The 16,016-nt window shown below is 39.6% G+C and overlaps 1 protein-coding gene across 5 annotated transcripts in view; it reads right to left on the bottom strand.

Moving 5' to 3' along the window:
- The window catches only part of LOC110208732 (cytidine monophosphate-N-acetylneuraminic acid hydroxylase), a 92,125-nt gene that overhangs the window by 8,128 nt on the left and 67,981 nt on the right, over nucleotides 1-16,016 (bottom strand). For all 5 annotated transcript variants that reach the window (XM_020986864.2, XM_020986862.2, XM_020986865.2 and 2 more), the window contains 3 exons: nucleotides 14,578-14,718; nucleotides 9,215-9,389; nucleotides 5,660-5,776 (listed from right to left, as the gene is read on the bottom strand). In XM_020986864.2, coding sequence (XP_020842523.1) covers nucleotides 5,660-5,776; nucleotides 9,215-9,389; nucleotides 14,578-14,718 — 433 coding nt within the window. The remainder of the gene's footprint in view (nucleotides 1-5,659; nucleotides 5,777-9,214; nucleotides 9,390-14,577; nucleotides 14,719-16,016) is intronic.

Here is a 16,016-nt window from a genome sequence, read left to right as displayed (position 1 = left end):
GTACAACAGCCTTCGCCTAAAGATTCTGTTAAGAATGATCTCAACACCATCCAATGACTTCTATAATAATAATTTTAAAAATAATAATAATAGCACTTATCTTGCACTTTAAGGCTTAAAAATTTTATCTCACTTTATTCTCATAATAACCCTGGGGAGGTAGATGCTATTAATATCCCCATTGTACAGATGAGGAAACTGAGGCAAAAGACTTGCTCAAGGTCATACAACTAGTAAGTGTTTGTGGCTGCATTTGAACCCAGGTCTTCCTGATTCCAGGTCCAGCAGCTCTATCAACTCTGCAGCCTAGCTACCTTATTTATTAAGAATAATCATAAATAATAGCACTACCTTCTATTTGTATAGTATTTTGCAGTTTACAAGGAACTTTCACCTACTCATCTGATCCTTAAGGCAACCCTGTGAAGTTGGCAGGATAGATTTATTATCCCTTATTTACAGACAAAGAAAAATCTCAGAGAAGTTAAGTCATTTGTCCAAGGCCCCATAACCAAGCTTAAACATTCACCTGGTTATGCACTCAAGGATGAGCTGTGTTTGAATTAAACTAATTACTGCCCAGGGGTAGGGGGAAGAACTATTCATGTGCATGCTAATAACTTTGTAATAAATGTGAACAAGAGATGGAACCAGGAGGCCTGAATGTTGAGAAATATTCTGGGAAGAAATAGGGGAGGCCTTATGATTCCAGCCAGGTTCACTAAATGAGAGAGAGTAGAATGTGAATAGAAGGTCCTGTTCTCTTATGTTAAATTCAAAACTGGTTTTGCCTTGGAGGGGAGCCATAACTGGAATGGGTAGCAGACTTAATAAGAGGTAATTTATTTCATAATAAGTAGTTCTATTTCCATGTTTTTTTCCACCAAACCATAACACCTTCCTTTTCCTAAGGAGAGGAAGGGATGGGGGAACATTAAACCCTAAGAGAATCATTTTTAAGGCTCTGACTTGAAAAAAGGATCAGTTTGTTCAGGTCTATTCTAGAGGCAGTATGCATAATGGTTAGAGACAGCCTTGGTATCAGGAAGACCAGAGTTCAAATCTTGCCTCTGACACATACTGGCTGTGTGACCAAGAGCAAGCCAATTAATTTCCCAGTGACCTAGACAGCTAGCTCTCAGACCAAAAGTTGCAGAGCAGGTAAACACCAAATACAAAGGTAAGCAAACACACAAAAAAATAGGCAAAATAAAAACAAAATAGTTATTGGAGGAGCAGAGACAGACACTAACAACTGACTAGACTGAAACAGGTTGTGATCTAAAAGACCTCTAGGAATGCAGCAGTCTTTTGAGATTTTCAAAAACAATTTTATAAATTTTAATAAATAAATAAAATTTTAATTTCAAATAGCATATATATTGTTTTGCTTTTGCCTTTGTATCCGGCTCCTAACATAGTACCTGGAACATAGCAGGCTCTTGAAAATGCTCATTGAATTCAATTGTTGAATGGAAGATAGGCAAAGGGCCCTTTGGGTCCCAGCTACTCACTGGGGTGCCCTTCCTCACTCATCTGTTACAGTTTCCTATTTCTCATGAAATAAAAGAGAGTATAAAGGCAAAATATTAAATTATCGCTTGCATCAGGAAAGGGTCTGAGGATCAGGATAAAAGGTTAAAAAAAATACAACAGTCAATCTAGCTAGCTGGTGCCCTCCGGAAATTTGAGGAGTTGATGCTGGATGTTTTTTGGATGTCCTGGTGGGTAGAATTCTGTAGGAAACTCAGCAAAGTCCTCAGCCACTGGTTAAGTTTCTCTATAGGAGACTCACAGGCAGAAAACCCAGAGCTCCAATCCCAAGGTCAGAAAGTTTGGCAAGTAGCAACTCTAGGGACATCCTATACCTTTTCTTTCCTGCCTGAGGCAAGAGGACTTTTTCCTCCTTAGGGAAAGAAGAGGAACAGCCCGAGCAGAAGTCCATCTATTGAGCACCATGGGAATCATAAGCAAATAGTAAGGTGAACACCTTGTGCCAGATTTAGGCCTCAGACCTAGGGGTTGTGAAATTGGCACCTGGGTAGGGGAGGAGTTAAGCCACCAACAGTCTGAACAGATGTGGCACTGCTAGCTACTGAAAGCAAACCACATACCACCTGCAAATGGTAAACGGCTTCCTTCACTCCTCCCTGAGCCTCAGGCTAAATGACTGAAGGCCCCAAAGCTTCCTTTATAAACATGCCTAATACGGCAATAGGTCTGTAGCAAAGATAATGTTTTCTCAGAAGACAAAGTAGATTTTTTTTCATCAAAATGATACCATTGGAGATAAATACTTTGGAATGAAATTTAATCTGAAAACATAGCAAAATGGGCAGAGAGCAGGACTGGAAGGCAGAAAGCATGGGTATATGAGCCTGGTGAGCAAGTCACTTAATTTTTCCATGCCCCTGGACAACTCCCTCCACAGCTAGGTGGTGCTGTGGATAGAGCACCAGGCATGGAGTCATGAAGAGCTGAGGTCAAATACAAATGTAGACACTTACTAGCTGTGTGACCCTGGACAAGTGACTTAACCCTGTTTGCCTCAGTTTCCTCCTCTGTAAAATGAGCTGGAGAAGGAAATGGCAAACCACTCCAGTATCTTTGCCAAGAAAACCCCAAATGGGGTCACAAAGAGTCTGACACAACTGAAACAACTGAACAAAAATAATACAACTCCCTAAGACTGCAACTTGTAGAGAAGGTGCCTACCTGCATTTGAACAGGGAATTTCTTGACGTAGGAGCTCCTTACACCAATAAAATCACAGGTCCAGTGCAGATATCTATCACTTCAAGCTTCTCTTGAAGTAGGGCAGAATTCCAGAGAAGGGGAGGGAGGGAAAACACACAAATGGGAAGCTAACACTTTTTCTGAAAAAAACTTTTAAGTACTCAGAGGTTCATATCCTTTATTTATTTCCAGATCGTTGTAAAGGAGTTACTCACTTTTGTTTTATAGAGGGCACTTTACAATAAGTCCTTCGGTTTCATAAATATCTGCTATGTGACCCTGAGCTAGTAATTGTCTGAGATCGGATTTGAACCCAAGAAGATGAGTCTTACTGACTCCAGGTCTGGCACTCTGTCCACTGCACTACCTAGCTGCCTCTTATTTTACAGGGGAAACTGAGGCCTCTCAGCACTGCTCTAGTTTCCTATGTTTCTATTTGTTTCCTATGAAACTATAATCAATTAAAACAGAGCTATTTTTGAGAACAAACAAGCCCTAATCTGGGGTCAATGAGTTCCTGGAGATCAGGTCAGAGTTGTTTCTCCTGAATGTAAGTTCCTGGAAAGCAGGAACAGTTTCATTTTTGTCTTTATATCCCCAAGCCTCAAGATAGTACCTGGCATATTAAGTTGTTTTTTTTCAGTCACATAACTCTTTGTAACCCCATTTGGGGTTTTCTTGGCAAAGATAGTAGACTGGTTGGCCATTTCCTTCTCCAGTTCATTTTACAGATGAGCAAATTGAGGCAGACAGAGTTCAGTGCCCAGAGTCACACAGGGTCACATGGGTGGCATGAGTAGACTACAATTTATTACCAACCATGAGTTGTGACTCTCATCCAACCTCTGGACTTGCATCTCACATTATCTATTCAAGAATGAACTTGATGTCTCACAGACATCTCAAACTCAAAATGTTCCAAACTCAACTTATCATCTTTTCCCTCAAAATTCTTCCCTACTTCAACCTATTTTTGAGACTGCCACCATCCTCCTAGGCACCCACTATCACAATCTACATGTCATCCTTGACTCCTCATTCTGTCAACCCCTCCCCCACCCAATTCAATCTGTTGCCAAGGCCCTTCAATTTTACCTTTGTAACATTTCTCACATATACTCCCTTCTCACCTCTAACACTGCCACTGCCCTGGTGCAGGATCTCACCACCTCATGCCTGGACTATTGCAATAGCCTGCTGGTTGGTCTCTCTGCCACATTTCTCCACACTACAATTCATCCTCCTCTGAGATATTAAAGTGGTCTTCCTAAAACACAAGTCTGACCTTGTCACTACCCTACTCAATAAACTCCAGGGGCTCCCTATTATTTCTAGGATCAAATATAAAATCCTCTGGTTGGTTTTAAAAGCCCTTTATAACCTGCCCTCCTTTCCAGTATTCTTACACCTTATAGCCCCCTCCCTCTTGTACTCATTGATCCAATGACTTTGGCTTCCTTGCTGTTCTTCACACAAGATAATCCATCTCAGACTCTGTGCATTTTTACTAACAGCCCCCCATGCTTTGTATGTTTTCCCTCCTTATTTCCACCTCCTGGCTTAAATCCTGCCTTCAACAAGAAGCCTTTACTGATCCCCCTTAACTCTATGACTTTCCTTTTTTAACTATTTCCCATTTATCTTATATATGGCTTGTTCATACATAGCTGTTTGCACATTGCCTCCCCCATTAGTCTGTGATCTCCTTAAGAGACTTTTATTTTTTACCTTTCTTTGTTTCCCAGTGCTTAGCACAGTTCCCGACACATAGCAGATGCTTTAAAAATGTTTACTGACTGACTAAGAGAAACAGTAAAAAGGATGCTATTGGTGAGAATATAATCAGAGAAGAAAGTGGACTGGTCAGGTGGCAAGATCAAGGTTTAATACAGTTGTCCTGTCCATGCCACTGGTATCCAAGCAAAGTCACGAGAGCTAGAGGAAGGTCCCTAGTACACTGGGTAGATTGCCTATGGAAGGAGTTTGGGAAGACATGCACAAAAGACAAGATGAAAGGTCATGGATGGACTCTGCAATTTTCATTGCTAGAGAGTACCAACATCAGTGAAATCACAGATCTGATGAAATATCAAAAGTGGGGTAGGTGCGTTGGGGGCTACATTTTATGTAATCTAAAATTAATCTCCTTTTAAAGCTAATTTTGTTTTTATAAACCTGGATTTTTACACATTAGAATTATTTAAAGTTCAACATACCCGAATAACAATAATAATAAAATCCAGATTTTACAAACTAAAATGAGATGGTGATTATTAGTTTTATAAAAGTGTTTACTACAGGATTGCTTTAGGAAGCAAAGTGTTTTACAATGTTTTAGATTTAATTTTATATGGAAAATGTGATTTACACAGATTTTAGGAACCTACCTATCTGTTGCATCAGGTATATTCTTACCTTTATGTCAAGGGGATTGCATGTTGAGGTAAGGATTATAATAACTTTGAGAGGACAAGATCTGTATCTTATAGGATTTTATATTCCCCACAACATCTACTTAGCTCAGTGACTTAGATTTGCATATAGTTAAAGCTCTGTAAGTCTGCATAGATTTCCCTGAGCCTCAGTTTCCTCACCTGAAGGCTGTTGAAATAGATGGCCTTTGGGGTACCTTCCAGCTCTAGAACCAAAAGCCACAGATGGTAAACAGTTCTTAAAGGATGCCAGGAACTCAGTGAAGCAGACAGCAATAGGACAGAGAGAAAAGGAATTGTGTATCAATGATTAGGTAGCAACCCTGGCATCTTCTGCTAATAAGGGGTTTCGTTGCTTATATGTGAGACGGGAAAATGGCATAGTGGAGGCTGCCTCCGACAGTACAGACATGCATAAAGGAGAGCCGCAGAGCAGCAATTCTTTGCTACTGGTTACAGAGGAAGCAAGCGTCCTAGGGATTGTTGCTTACTTCTTCATATGGGTGATCCCGGCTTGGTCTTTCTGCTGGAAAGGATAAATCTAGAAAATCAACCAGATAGTTGTATCCTGTAGGCAAAGTGTTGAAATCCTCATCCGTCTCAATCATCTGTGGAAAAGAGAGAGCAATAAGAAGAAAAGCAAACTATTAACCATTAGGTTGTTAAGATCTCAGAAATCAAACTCCCAGAAGAAAGAGTAGCCTATGTTGGCAAGGTTGGATGGGAAATTGATAATAAGGTAGGTGGGTTTTTTTAAAACACTTTTCACTAAATCAATAGCTGAAAAAGTTTATTTTCATGAATTAGGAATATTGTTTCTTTACCATGATGAAATATATGTGTGTGTGTGTGTGTACATATATAGATAGATAGATAGATAGATAGATAGATAGATAGATAGATATAGATATAGATATAGATATACACATATAGGAAGTATTTACAGGTTTCAGGGGATTACCTTAAATTCTGTCAATAAGGAGGTGCTTTATTTTCACTCCAAGTTTTAGCCTTGGAGAACAGGCAAGATGGTAGATGCTAGTGAAATGGGATAGAGGCCAGCATTTAAATGGAAAGATGAAGGATTTTCTTTTAGCCTTCCTCAACTTTAGGTGGCAATGGGATATCATGTTAAAAAAAATTCCTTCAAATATTGGGAGATGTGACCTAGACTGAGGTGGGAAATCAGAGGTGATAGGTTTGGGAATGAATTACACTCAGCAATTGAAACTGGTACCGAAGGGCAAAACCCTAATAGAGAAGAGAAGGAAACTGAGTGAGGATAGGAAAAGAGGAAGAAGGGTCAGTGAACAAATGCTGATGGAATGATTAGAGAAGGAGACACAAGCCAGGTATGGTGGCACATGCCTGTAATCCCTGCTACTAGGGTGGTTGTGGCTGGTGAATTGTTTGAGTTTTGGAGTTCTGAGCTTCAGTGGACTAAGCTAATTGGTTATCTATGCTAAGTCCAGCACCTATGGTAAAGCCCTGGGAGTGAGAGGGAAAAGGCGGTCACCAGGCAACTCTTGAAGAGTTGACTGGCCCGGGCCAGAAAAAGAACTGGTCAGAGCTCTTGTGCCAATTAGTAGTGGGATTAGGCCCATGTGAGGCTGCTGAACTTCTTGCCTGAGTTAGATGAGTCACCAAAAAACAAAACAAGAAAACACAGAAAGGAGAAGCAAGAGAGAAGAATACCACAGATATGAAGGCCTGTGAGGGCACTGAAGAGAAGAGGGTAGTCAACAGGTACAAGAACAGCATAGCAACAGAAGGTCAAGTATTGAAAAGGGCTTTGGATAATTTGGAAAGGTCATTTTCAGTAGAGCTGTGGTGCACGGAAGGAATTCTGCAGTGAGGAAATTTGCCTTTTAAAATCATTCTGTTTTTTTAAACCACACTTATGATTTCATATGTATAAGGAGCTCTAGAATAAGGAACTTTCTCTATCAGTGTCCATCAATACTTTTTGTCAATTTAGAATCTTAATAAAAGAGTTACCTGGGGACACTGAGAAGTTAAGTTATTTGCCCAGGGTCACACAGACAGTATATTCCAGAGGCAGGGCTGGAACCCCAGAGCCAGTTCTCTCTCATTAAATTTAAAAATATTATTCTTAGGCCAATCAAGAAAAGCTGATACAATCCACAGATGATAATAAACTGATAAGCTGTGCATATCTGCTATATTAACCTGCAAATTTAATATTGGTAAGACTCTTATCTGTAAACCTGAGCCACTCTTATGGAACCCTGCAAAAAGTTCCTATGACATATCAACTCCTCTTCATGCTTTATTTTATTTCTAAATAAATGCAATGGTTTAGAGAAGAGCTGGTGTCCATCTGGCTTTATGGAGCTCTGTTCCAATTTTCAAATTCTCTAAGTTTGTAATTGAGACAAAGTGACGTACATACATGCCTCCACTCTAAGGCAGAGGAAAGCCCAGGAGGAAGAAGGGCTGGTCTAGGAAAGCCAGGGGAAAGGGTGGGGGGAGGAAGCTATTCCAGAAAAGAGACCACTCTAGGAGATAGGACAGAGCTAGACAGAGACTGGCTGAGCAAGGGAAAGAAGAAGGAAAAAAAAATAAAAACAAAACAGATGAGAGAGAAATTTTAAAAATTTAGTATAAGTGGCAAAATAGTATCATGGGGAGGAAGGCAGTATTTAACATCGAAACTTCCAACTGCTTATAATCATAGAATCTCAAAGTTGGAAGGGATCTTTGAGGTCACCAAGTCTATAACAGATGAGAACGAGCTGTCATGGGGTGGGAGTAGGAATTTAAAAGAGTCATTAGAGTCACATTATGATGTTTTGAGACTTTTGTGTACAGGATTTTCCTGTTAGCTTTGCCCTATTTGGTATTATTTTCCTAAACTAATTATGTTTAAAAGTAAATTGACAATTTTTAAAGAATATCCTGGAGGAGGGAGGTAGTGTTATTGGGCAGACCTATAATTCCTGCTGCAAGGGAGGCTAGGTATGAAAGATGCTTGATTTCTGGGAGCTCTGAGCTTCAGTAGAGTTAAAGCTTGTGAGCTGTGTGTACTATGCCTGGCACCAACATAGTGCACAAATTGGTGTGTGTTTGAGGTGGTGGTGATACGACCAGGCTTCCTAAGGAGAGGCAAACCAGCCCAGGTCAAATCATCCATAGCAATGGGGCTAGGCCTGTGAATGGCTACCTTATTTCCAGCCTGAGTGCAATAGAGAGACCTAGTCTTTAAATAATTTTTTAAAAAGTCTTTATATATGAAATTGTGAAACCTTGGCTTTCTTAGCTTTCTGTTTTCCAAAAGCCATGCTTTCCCCAATGTGTAAACCATTACCCTTAATCATCTACCTACAAAAAATATCACTTACTTGATGGCAGTGACTAGAGCTAAATGACTAGTCTAGAAGAGCATGAAGAAGACTACAGAGAAGTCTTTTCAGGACACATCATACAGCTCTATCTCCATATGGATATATATATGAAAGTCTATAGGTATATTTTTATCTCCAAAGAGAGATGCAACTCTAAATGCTATGAAATTTACAGTGTTCAAGTTCAACCAGCATCAAGTACTTACCACGTCTCTGAGCACAGTGCTAGGCACTGAGGGAGAGGCAGGGTTAGGCTAAGTCTCAAAGTTTAGACATGAAGCAGTCTCTTCCCCATACAGCTTACAGTCCTTTAAGGGTAGTGACACCTGTGGGGAGCTATAATATCCAATAACACCCAACGGGGGCAGGGGCAGGGAATGAGGGGAAAGGTACAAAACAAAGGGCTATGTGAAGCCTGAGAGGAGAAAGATCATTGCCAAGGGGAGAGAGGTCAGACAGAGCTTCAAGGAGGAAGTGATATTTCAGCTGGACTTTAAGGGATGAACAGAAATTCAACAGTCATAGAGGAAGCTATCCTGGGCATAAGGAACTGGGTGCAGTGTACAAGAAATGCTTAGTGAAAAACAAATTAGAGTGTTTTAAACCAATGGAAACTATATAGAGCACAATAAAAGTTAATAGAAAACAGAAGATAAATAGTAGCACTCCTTATTGCCATACCCTGATCACAAGGTTGTAATTCTTAAATCCAGCCCAAGTGAAGTACTCTTTTATCCAGGATGAGCGAAGAAATATTTCATCTTCTATAGCATCATTCAGTGTTTTCAAGTACGATTCAAAGTCCCAAGAATCTTTATAAATCTTAGTCCCAGATGGAGGGTTTATGATGCTCTTGCTGGGAGGGAGGTGAGAAGAGAAGAGAAAGGAGAGGGGGAGGGAGGAGATGGGTGAGGAGGAGAGGAAAGGACAAGAGAGGAGAGGAAGCAACAAAAAGGTCAATTTAATATTGCGTATCAGAATTTATTTGACCCATTTCAGTGACAGCATAAATAACGATGTTACTAGATGACTTGCATATAGTCTAGCTACTTCAGACTCAAGGAATAATGAATTCACATCCAGCTGCTATCCAGATTTCTACTCGCATCTTTCATCATCTCCAAAAGCCAAGTTTCCCAATGTCTAAACCATTATTCTTGCTCTATTCCCCTACGAAAAATGTTTCATCACTTCCTTGATGGCAATAGCTAAAGCTAAAGGACTAGTCTTCAGGAGGATACAGAGTTGTCTTTTTAGGGCATTCCATATATCTCTATCTCTTTCTCCATATGTATATGTACATGTATGTGTATGTATATGTGTATATGTATGGGAATATTTCTATCTCCAAAGAGAGATGCTGCTCCGAATGCTATGAAGTTTACAGTGTTCAAGTTCAACCAACATCAGGTGCCTATTGTATCTGAGATACCAAGTGGACCACATCTCTCCAGAACAGGCTACTCTTCAGGAAGATTGTTAAGTCTTTGAATGAGACAGCATGCTTTAGGGAGCATACAGAACCCACTGTACTATCTACTCACCGCATAGTGAGTCCCCGAGATCATTTTATTGAGCCAGCAAAAGACTTCTAGGATTTCTGTGCTAATCCAGATTGTTTATGTTTAGGTATTTGGGTACCCTGGGGTGCCCAAAGCCTAGACCACAGTTATCTATTCTACCTGACAGGAGAGGCTACCTGTGGGACCATGGGAAAGAGCTCTCTGTTGGACAATGTGTGGTGGTTCTTCTAGAACAGGGAGCCATTGGTAGATTTTGAGGGAGAGGGGCTATAAATTTTTAATGAGTATTTTATAAGTATTTTGATATAATTGGTTTCCTTTGTATTTTATTTTGTGTATTTAAAAGCATATTCTGAAAAGGCATCCATCAGTTTCACCAAAGGAGGCCATGATTCAAAGAAGGGTAACTCCTATTCTTGGAGCTCAAGCAACATAAAAGCCTTTGGTAGCTAGACTATCCCAGCTCCTTTCAGGCCCCAAGTCAACACTTGTCTGGGAACAGCCCCGCCTAAGTGGATCATCTTTTGGAAAGTATGGCCACTTTATCCCACCTATCATGAATTATCCTAGGTGTGAATTGTCATGAACCAGTTTGTGCTCACTTGGTAATTTATTCACAATAAATCCTATTTTTAGCCATGGTTGAAGCTATTCTGATCCCTCCAGAATTCTCTCAAACCAAAAAGCTCAAGATCATAAGTGCACCTGCACCATGCTAACTACCTACTATGAGTTCAAAGGAAAGTTATATAGTTTAGGGGGTTGTCAAATACAGCCCAAGTACTAACAAGATATAGAGCCAGCCACTGGCCAGCTTATCCACAGCAGCATGGGAGACCTGTGACAACACCACGTTCCCAAACTGATCAAACCTTATTGTCCATCTGTTCTTGGCCCCCAAAATCAAACTGACAAACCACCTAATATTATGGATCTCAGAACTGGTGGCCCTGTAGGTCTCTGAGAACTTTATGGGAGTTATTGAGTACTTCTACAGCCCTGTTCCTCCCTGGTAATGGTCAAAACAATAGACATTCACTTTGTTTTTCATATACTAACCTTAGCTTGACTGGCAGCTTTGCTAGAAATAGAAATGTACCATATTTATTCAACTATGACTCCCTAACCAGAACTCCCTCCCCAGGACTAGAACCTTTAGCATACTTTTAGCACTGTCAGAAGCATAAAAATTGCCCCTACATGAATCCTACAACTATAAGATTAGTCTAATCCCAGACATATAAATTCTAGCTGACCAGATCTACTTTTTAACCTGGGTCTTGGGAAATGGTTCCTGTAGAGGTTCCTGAAGGAAGAAGAGCTAGCAGAAGAGGTTCATTGGGCTTACTTTGCTCCTCTTCATCAGAGAAATAGAACTATTTGTCAAGAAAAGGAGTGAGGAGTGATAACTATGTCACAGCTCTTCCAGCCTTAAACAATCTTATTGTGTAGTACCAGTACCCTACTGCCCTGTTGGTCTACCATACAATGTACACATGTGTTCTCAAATTAGTCAAGGTTTTCATCTTATGCTATTATAACAAGTCATAGCATTCTAGGGGTAGAGATGGGGGCCCAGAATGACAGCAAGGGCAATGCAACAGAAAGATGAAAGGATATAACTATCATGTCAATACCACAGCAGAATACTACTTTAGGGAGAAAATGTGGATGCAACTAAATTATCCTTTCTCCAGTACATACTACTCTCTTTCACAGTATGCTATCCTTACCTCCAAACTGATCCCCCAGATTTATATTATAGCAATGAGCTCCATTCGCAACCTTTGACTTAGACTTGAGTTCTGGCTTTACCTGTTCCCTTTTTCCTATTTAGTTTCTTGGATTATGACTCTAGATCCATGCCTTCTTTTTCTAAGATGGGTTTTTCCTTCTATTGTTGCTAATTGCCCCAATCACTGCCACCTGTCTGCATCCCACCTCATAGACAGGGAGTAAACACCATTGCTCCTACTGTCCAGAGTGAAGAAGGAAATTTTACTCAGTGATAGGTAATCTCTACCAGTAGCAATTTCACTGAGTCACTATTGAATGAATAGGAAGTAATTTCTATAAGGAAAATACCATATTTTGAGTATAGGGGATGTGGAGCAAGAACTATTAGCTCTAGCAATCTCACCTGACACAGAATGAGCTATTTGAGAGGAAAAGATTTACATGTCACTAAGACTCTGCTCAGGGAAGTTTTTCCACAAATAAAATCTTTTTTGGAGGAGGGGCAGGGGGTGGTGTTTTAAAGATGCTATATTCCTTTCTTCCTCTCATTCTTCTCTTAGGAATGTCAAAAGTCTTCCCTTAATATTATTATTCCATGAGTCAGATCTTTTTTTAGCCAAGTGAGGTTAATATTCATAGGAAACAGGTTTCAGGAGTCAGCCAGATATCCAGGAGAAATGGCATAATAAAATGTAATTAGGAAGAAATGGAAGATTCCCATCACAACTGTTTAATGCTCACCTCCCTCAGGGTAGACAGTTTAGAACTGCCTACGAATGCAGAGCATTTTATGGAGACACCTATACTTGATTTAATTAGACATTTCTACAAAAAGAATCATAAGTATGAATGAATTCTAAAGGCTAAGAGTCTAATTCTGGTTTGGGATTTTTAAAAAATGCGCATGCTATTAAAGCCTTGGAGGAATGCTTTGCAAATATTTTTATTTTACAAAAATGTGTCTGTCTGTATGTTTGAGGGTACATATATTTCTCATTGTGTCGTTAGTACAAGCCTAATAGTAGCATGAGAAACAAGAAAAGGATCATGCTGAAAATATCAACAGAATTATAATATTGAGGCAAGCTGGTAGTGCCTTGAGTCAGGAAAACCTGATTGCAAATGTGATCTAAGACACTAGCTGTGTGATCTGGGGCAAGTCACTTGATCTCTGTTTATCTCAGTTTCTTCATCTGTAAAATGGGAATAATAATAGCACCTATCTCCCAGAGCTGGTATGAAGATAAAATGAGATAGTAATTGTAAAGGGTTTAGCAGAGTGCTTGACACACAGCAAGTAAATGTTATCATAAATGCCATTTATAATAACGATACTATTGTTCTATAACATGTTACACATATAATTTTATAACACAATAATTATAATATATTATTATAAATGTTAGCTATTATTATTATTTCTAGCCTGGTTTCTATTGTGCTAAGGGATATTTAATCAATGAACTCAAATAAGATAATGTTATGTGAAGTGCTTTGTACATTATAAAGCACCATGCATGTGCCAGCTATCATTATTGCTATGCAGCAGGTGCTGGAATCTTTGCTTCTCTCCTTTCTTTGTTGGACCTGTCTTGGGGAAATGGTGTTGGTCTGAAGGAATGCATGCTTGAGAATGCAAGGTAGTGGGATAATATTCACATTGACATAGAAACCTGGTCATGTGTACTAAAATAACAACAACAATAACAACCCATATTTGGAATTACTGGACCTGAGTTTGAATCCCAGCTTCTTCTACTTACTAGTTGTATGGCTTTAACCAAGTCACCTAACCTCAAATGGTCTCACTTTCCTTAACTGTAAAGTTGGGGGGGGGGGGTTGGACTAAATAGTCACTCAGTGTCTAATGGCTCTAAGTCCTATGATCTATGAATGAGAAAAAGTACTTCTCTTCAAATGTCTGTCTCTGAGATCCCTAGAGACCTTCTAACTTAATCCAAAAGGTAGCATAAATTCCTTGAGGCCAGGCACTGTTTTTCATTGTGTCTTTGTGCTCCCAGCACCCAGTACAGTGTCTTGAATGCAGCAATCACATTATATATACTTACTAGATAAATTAGACCATGTGTCAAATATGACAGTACCAGACCCAGCACAATGCTATGCAATTATTAAATATTTGTCAGATGAATGAATGAATGAATCATGGTATAGAGGAAAAAGCCAACCTTAAGGTACATTACTTGGGCTCAAAGTCTGGCTCTCTTTCTTACTAGCTATGTGACGTGGATAAAGTCATTAAACCTCTCTGATTTCCTTTATCATCATCCATAAAATGTAAATAACATTTGCACTAATTCACAAGTTCATTGGGAAGGTCAAATAAAGTAATGATTATAAAGCACTTCATAACTGTAATCTGTTGCTGTTCAGTCATTTTTCAGTCATGTCCAACTCTTCATGACCCTATTTGGGGTTTTCTTGACAAAGATACTAGAGTAGTTTGCCATTGCCTTCTCCAGTTCATTTTACAGATGAGAAGAGTGAGGCAAACAGGGTTAAGTGACTTGCTCAGGGTCACATAGCTAGTATGTATCTGAGGCCAGATTTGAACTCAAGAAGATGAGTCTTCCTAATGCCCACCCCATGCTCTATCTACTACGCTCTATATTAATTTTGACTACTATTACTATTATTTTGATTATGAGAGCCACTGAGAAAGTGATTGCTGCGTATCTGGGATTGTCATAGTAGATGAGCTATGACTCAGTGCTAGTGGCAGTAATGGGTTTTTCCCCACTCTGTTAGTAATTTAAATCTTACCTGTCTGTAGGATCCTTCAGCATTCTCCCCAGGTCTAGTACAGCACCAGGCTGAGGGGTCCATGTAGAAACATTAGAGATTTTTTTAATGAGGTTGTTGAGTTCATTTGGGTCATTTTTGGTATTTGTTTCCTTAATGTACCTGTAAATGAGTAACACACTCTCACAGTGAAGGAACTAACATACTGACTTACACTGGTAGATTAGTATTATCACAGAAAAAAATGTTTTGTTTTATTTCTTTCAAAAAATATTTTTTCCTTTGATGGATAAAAGTAAAAGTTACCCTTGGGCTAACATCTCTAAACAGGGAAGATGCCTAATAATTTTATTAATTGTGGTTGTATTAAACTTCTATTGTCCATTGTAATCACATGGTCATAAGATCATATACTGAGAGCTAGAAGAAACCTGAAAGGAAGAATAATTTAGTTCAACCTCTTTACCAATGAGGAAAATGAGGCTTAGAGAAGATAAGTGACTGTTCCAAGGCCACGTAGGTAGTGATTAAGAGGAGCAAGGATTTGAATCTAGGACAGAGAATCTCTGAGTTGGAAGGGACCACAGAGGCTATAAATCTAACCTATACCTAAACTTGCTCAAAATCATATAGACAGTGGCAAAGATGGGACCCAAGCCCTCTGACTAGAAATCCAGGGTCCTTACCAGTATAGCCTGCTGCCATAGTGGTTTGAACTGATTAGTAAGTTAGTCATTAAGTATTAAGAGCCTCCTATGCGAAGTGCTAGAGATACAGAGAAAGGCAAAAACCAGTCCCTGCTCTCAAGTAGCTCACAGCCTGATAGAGAAGACAATAAGAAAACAACTATGTAAAAACAAGATATATAAAGGATACTCTACATACGGAGTAGGGGTGGGGGTTGACATAGCTGGATCTGTGCTTTAGAAAATCACTTTGGTGGCTGAATGGAGGATGGATTGGAGAGGGGAGAGACTTGAGGCAGGCAGACCCACCAGCAGACTAATGCAATAGTCCAGGTGCAAGGTGATGAGGACCTGCACTAGAAGGGTAGCAGTGTTAGAAGAAAGAAGAGGGCATATTGAAGAAATGTCACAAAGATGACAGGCCTTGGCAACAGATTGGGTATGAGGGGTGAAGGATAGTGAGGAGTAGAGAATAACACCTAAGTTGTGAAGCTGAGGGACTTGGAGGGTGGTGTTCCTCTCTATAGTAATAAGAAAGTTAGGAGGAAGGAAGGACTTAAGGGAAAAGATAATGAGTTCAGTTTTGGACATAATTGAGTTTACTAGACATCCAATTTGAGATATTTGAAAGGCAGCTGAAGATGCAAGATTAACAGAGGTCAAAAAAAAAGATTAACAGAGGTCAACAGAGAGGTTGGGGCAGGACAGATAGATTTGAAAATCATCAGCATAGAGATGGTAATTAAATCAATGGAAGCTGATGAGATCACTGAG

Source organism: Phascolarctos cinereus, unplaced genomic scaffold (genome assembly GCF_003287225.1).
Source record: "Phascolarctos cinereus isolate Bilbo 61053 unplaced genomic scaffold, phaCin_HiC Scaffold_4;HRSCAF=312, whole genome shotgun sequence".
Lineage (NCBI taxonomy): Eukaryota > Metazoa > Chordata > Mammalia > Diprotodontia > Phascolarctidae > Phascolarctos > Phascolarctos cinereus.
The sequence above is the reverse complement of the archived record's forward strand: the minus strand, read 5'-3'. Positions and strand labels throughout refer to the sequence as shown.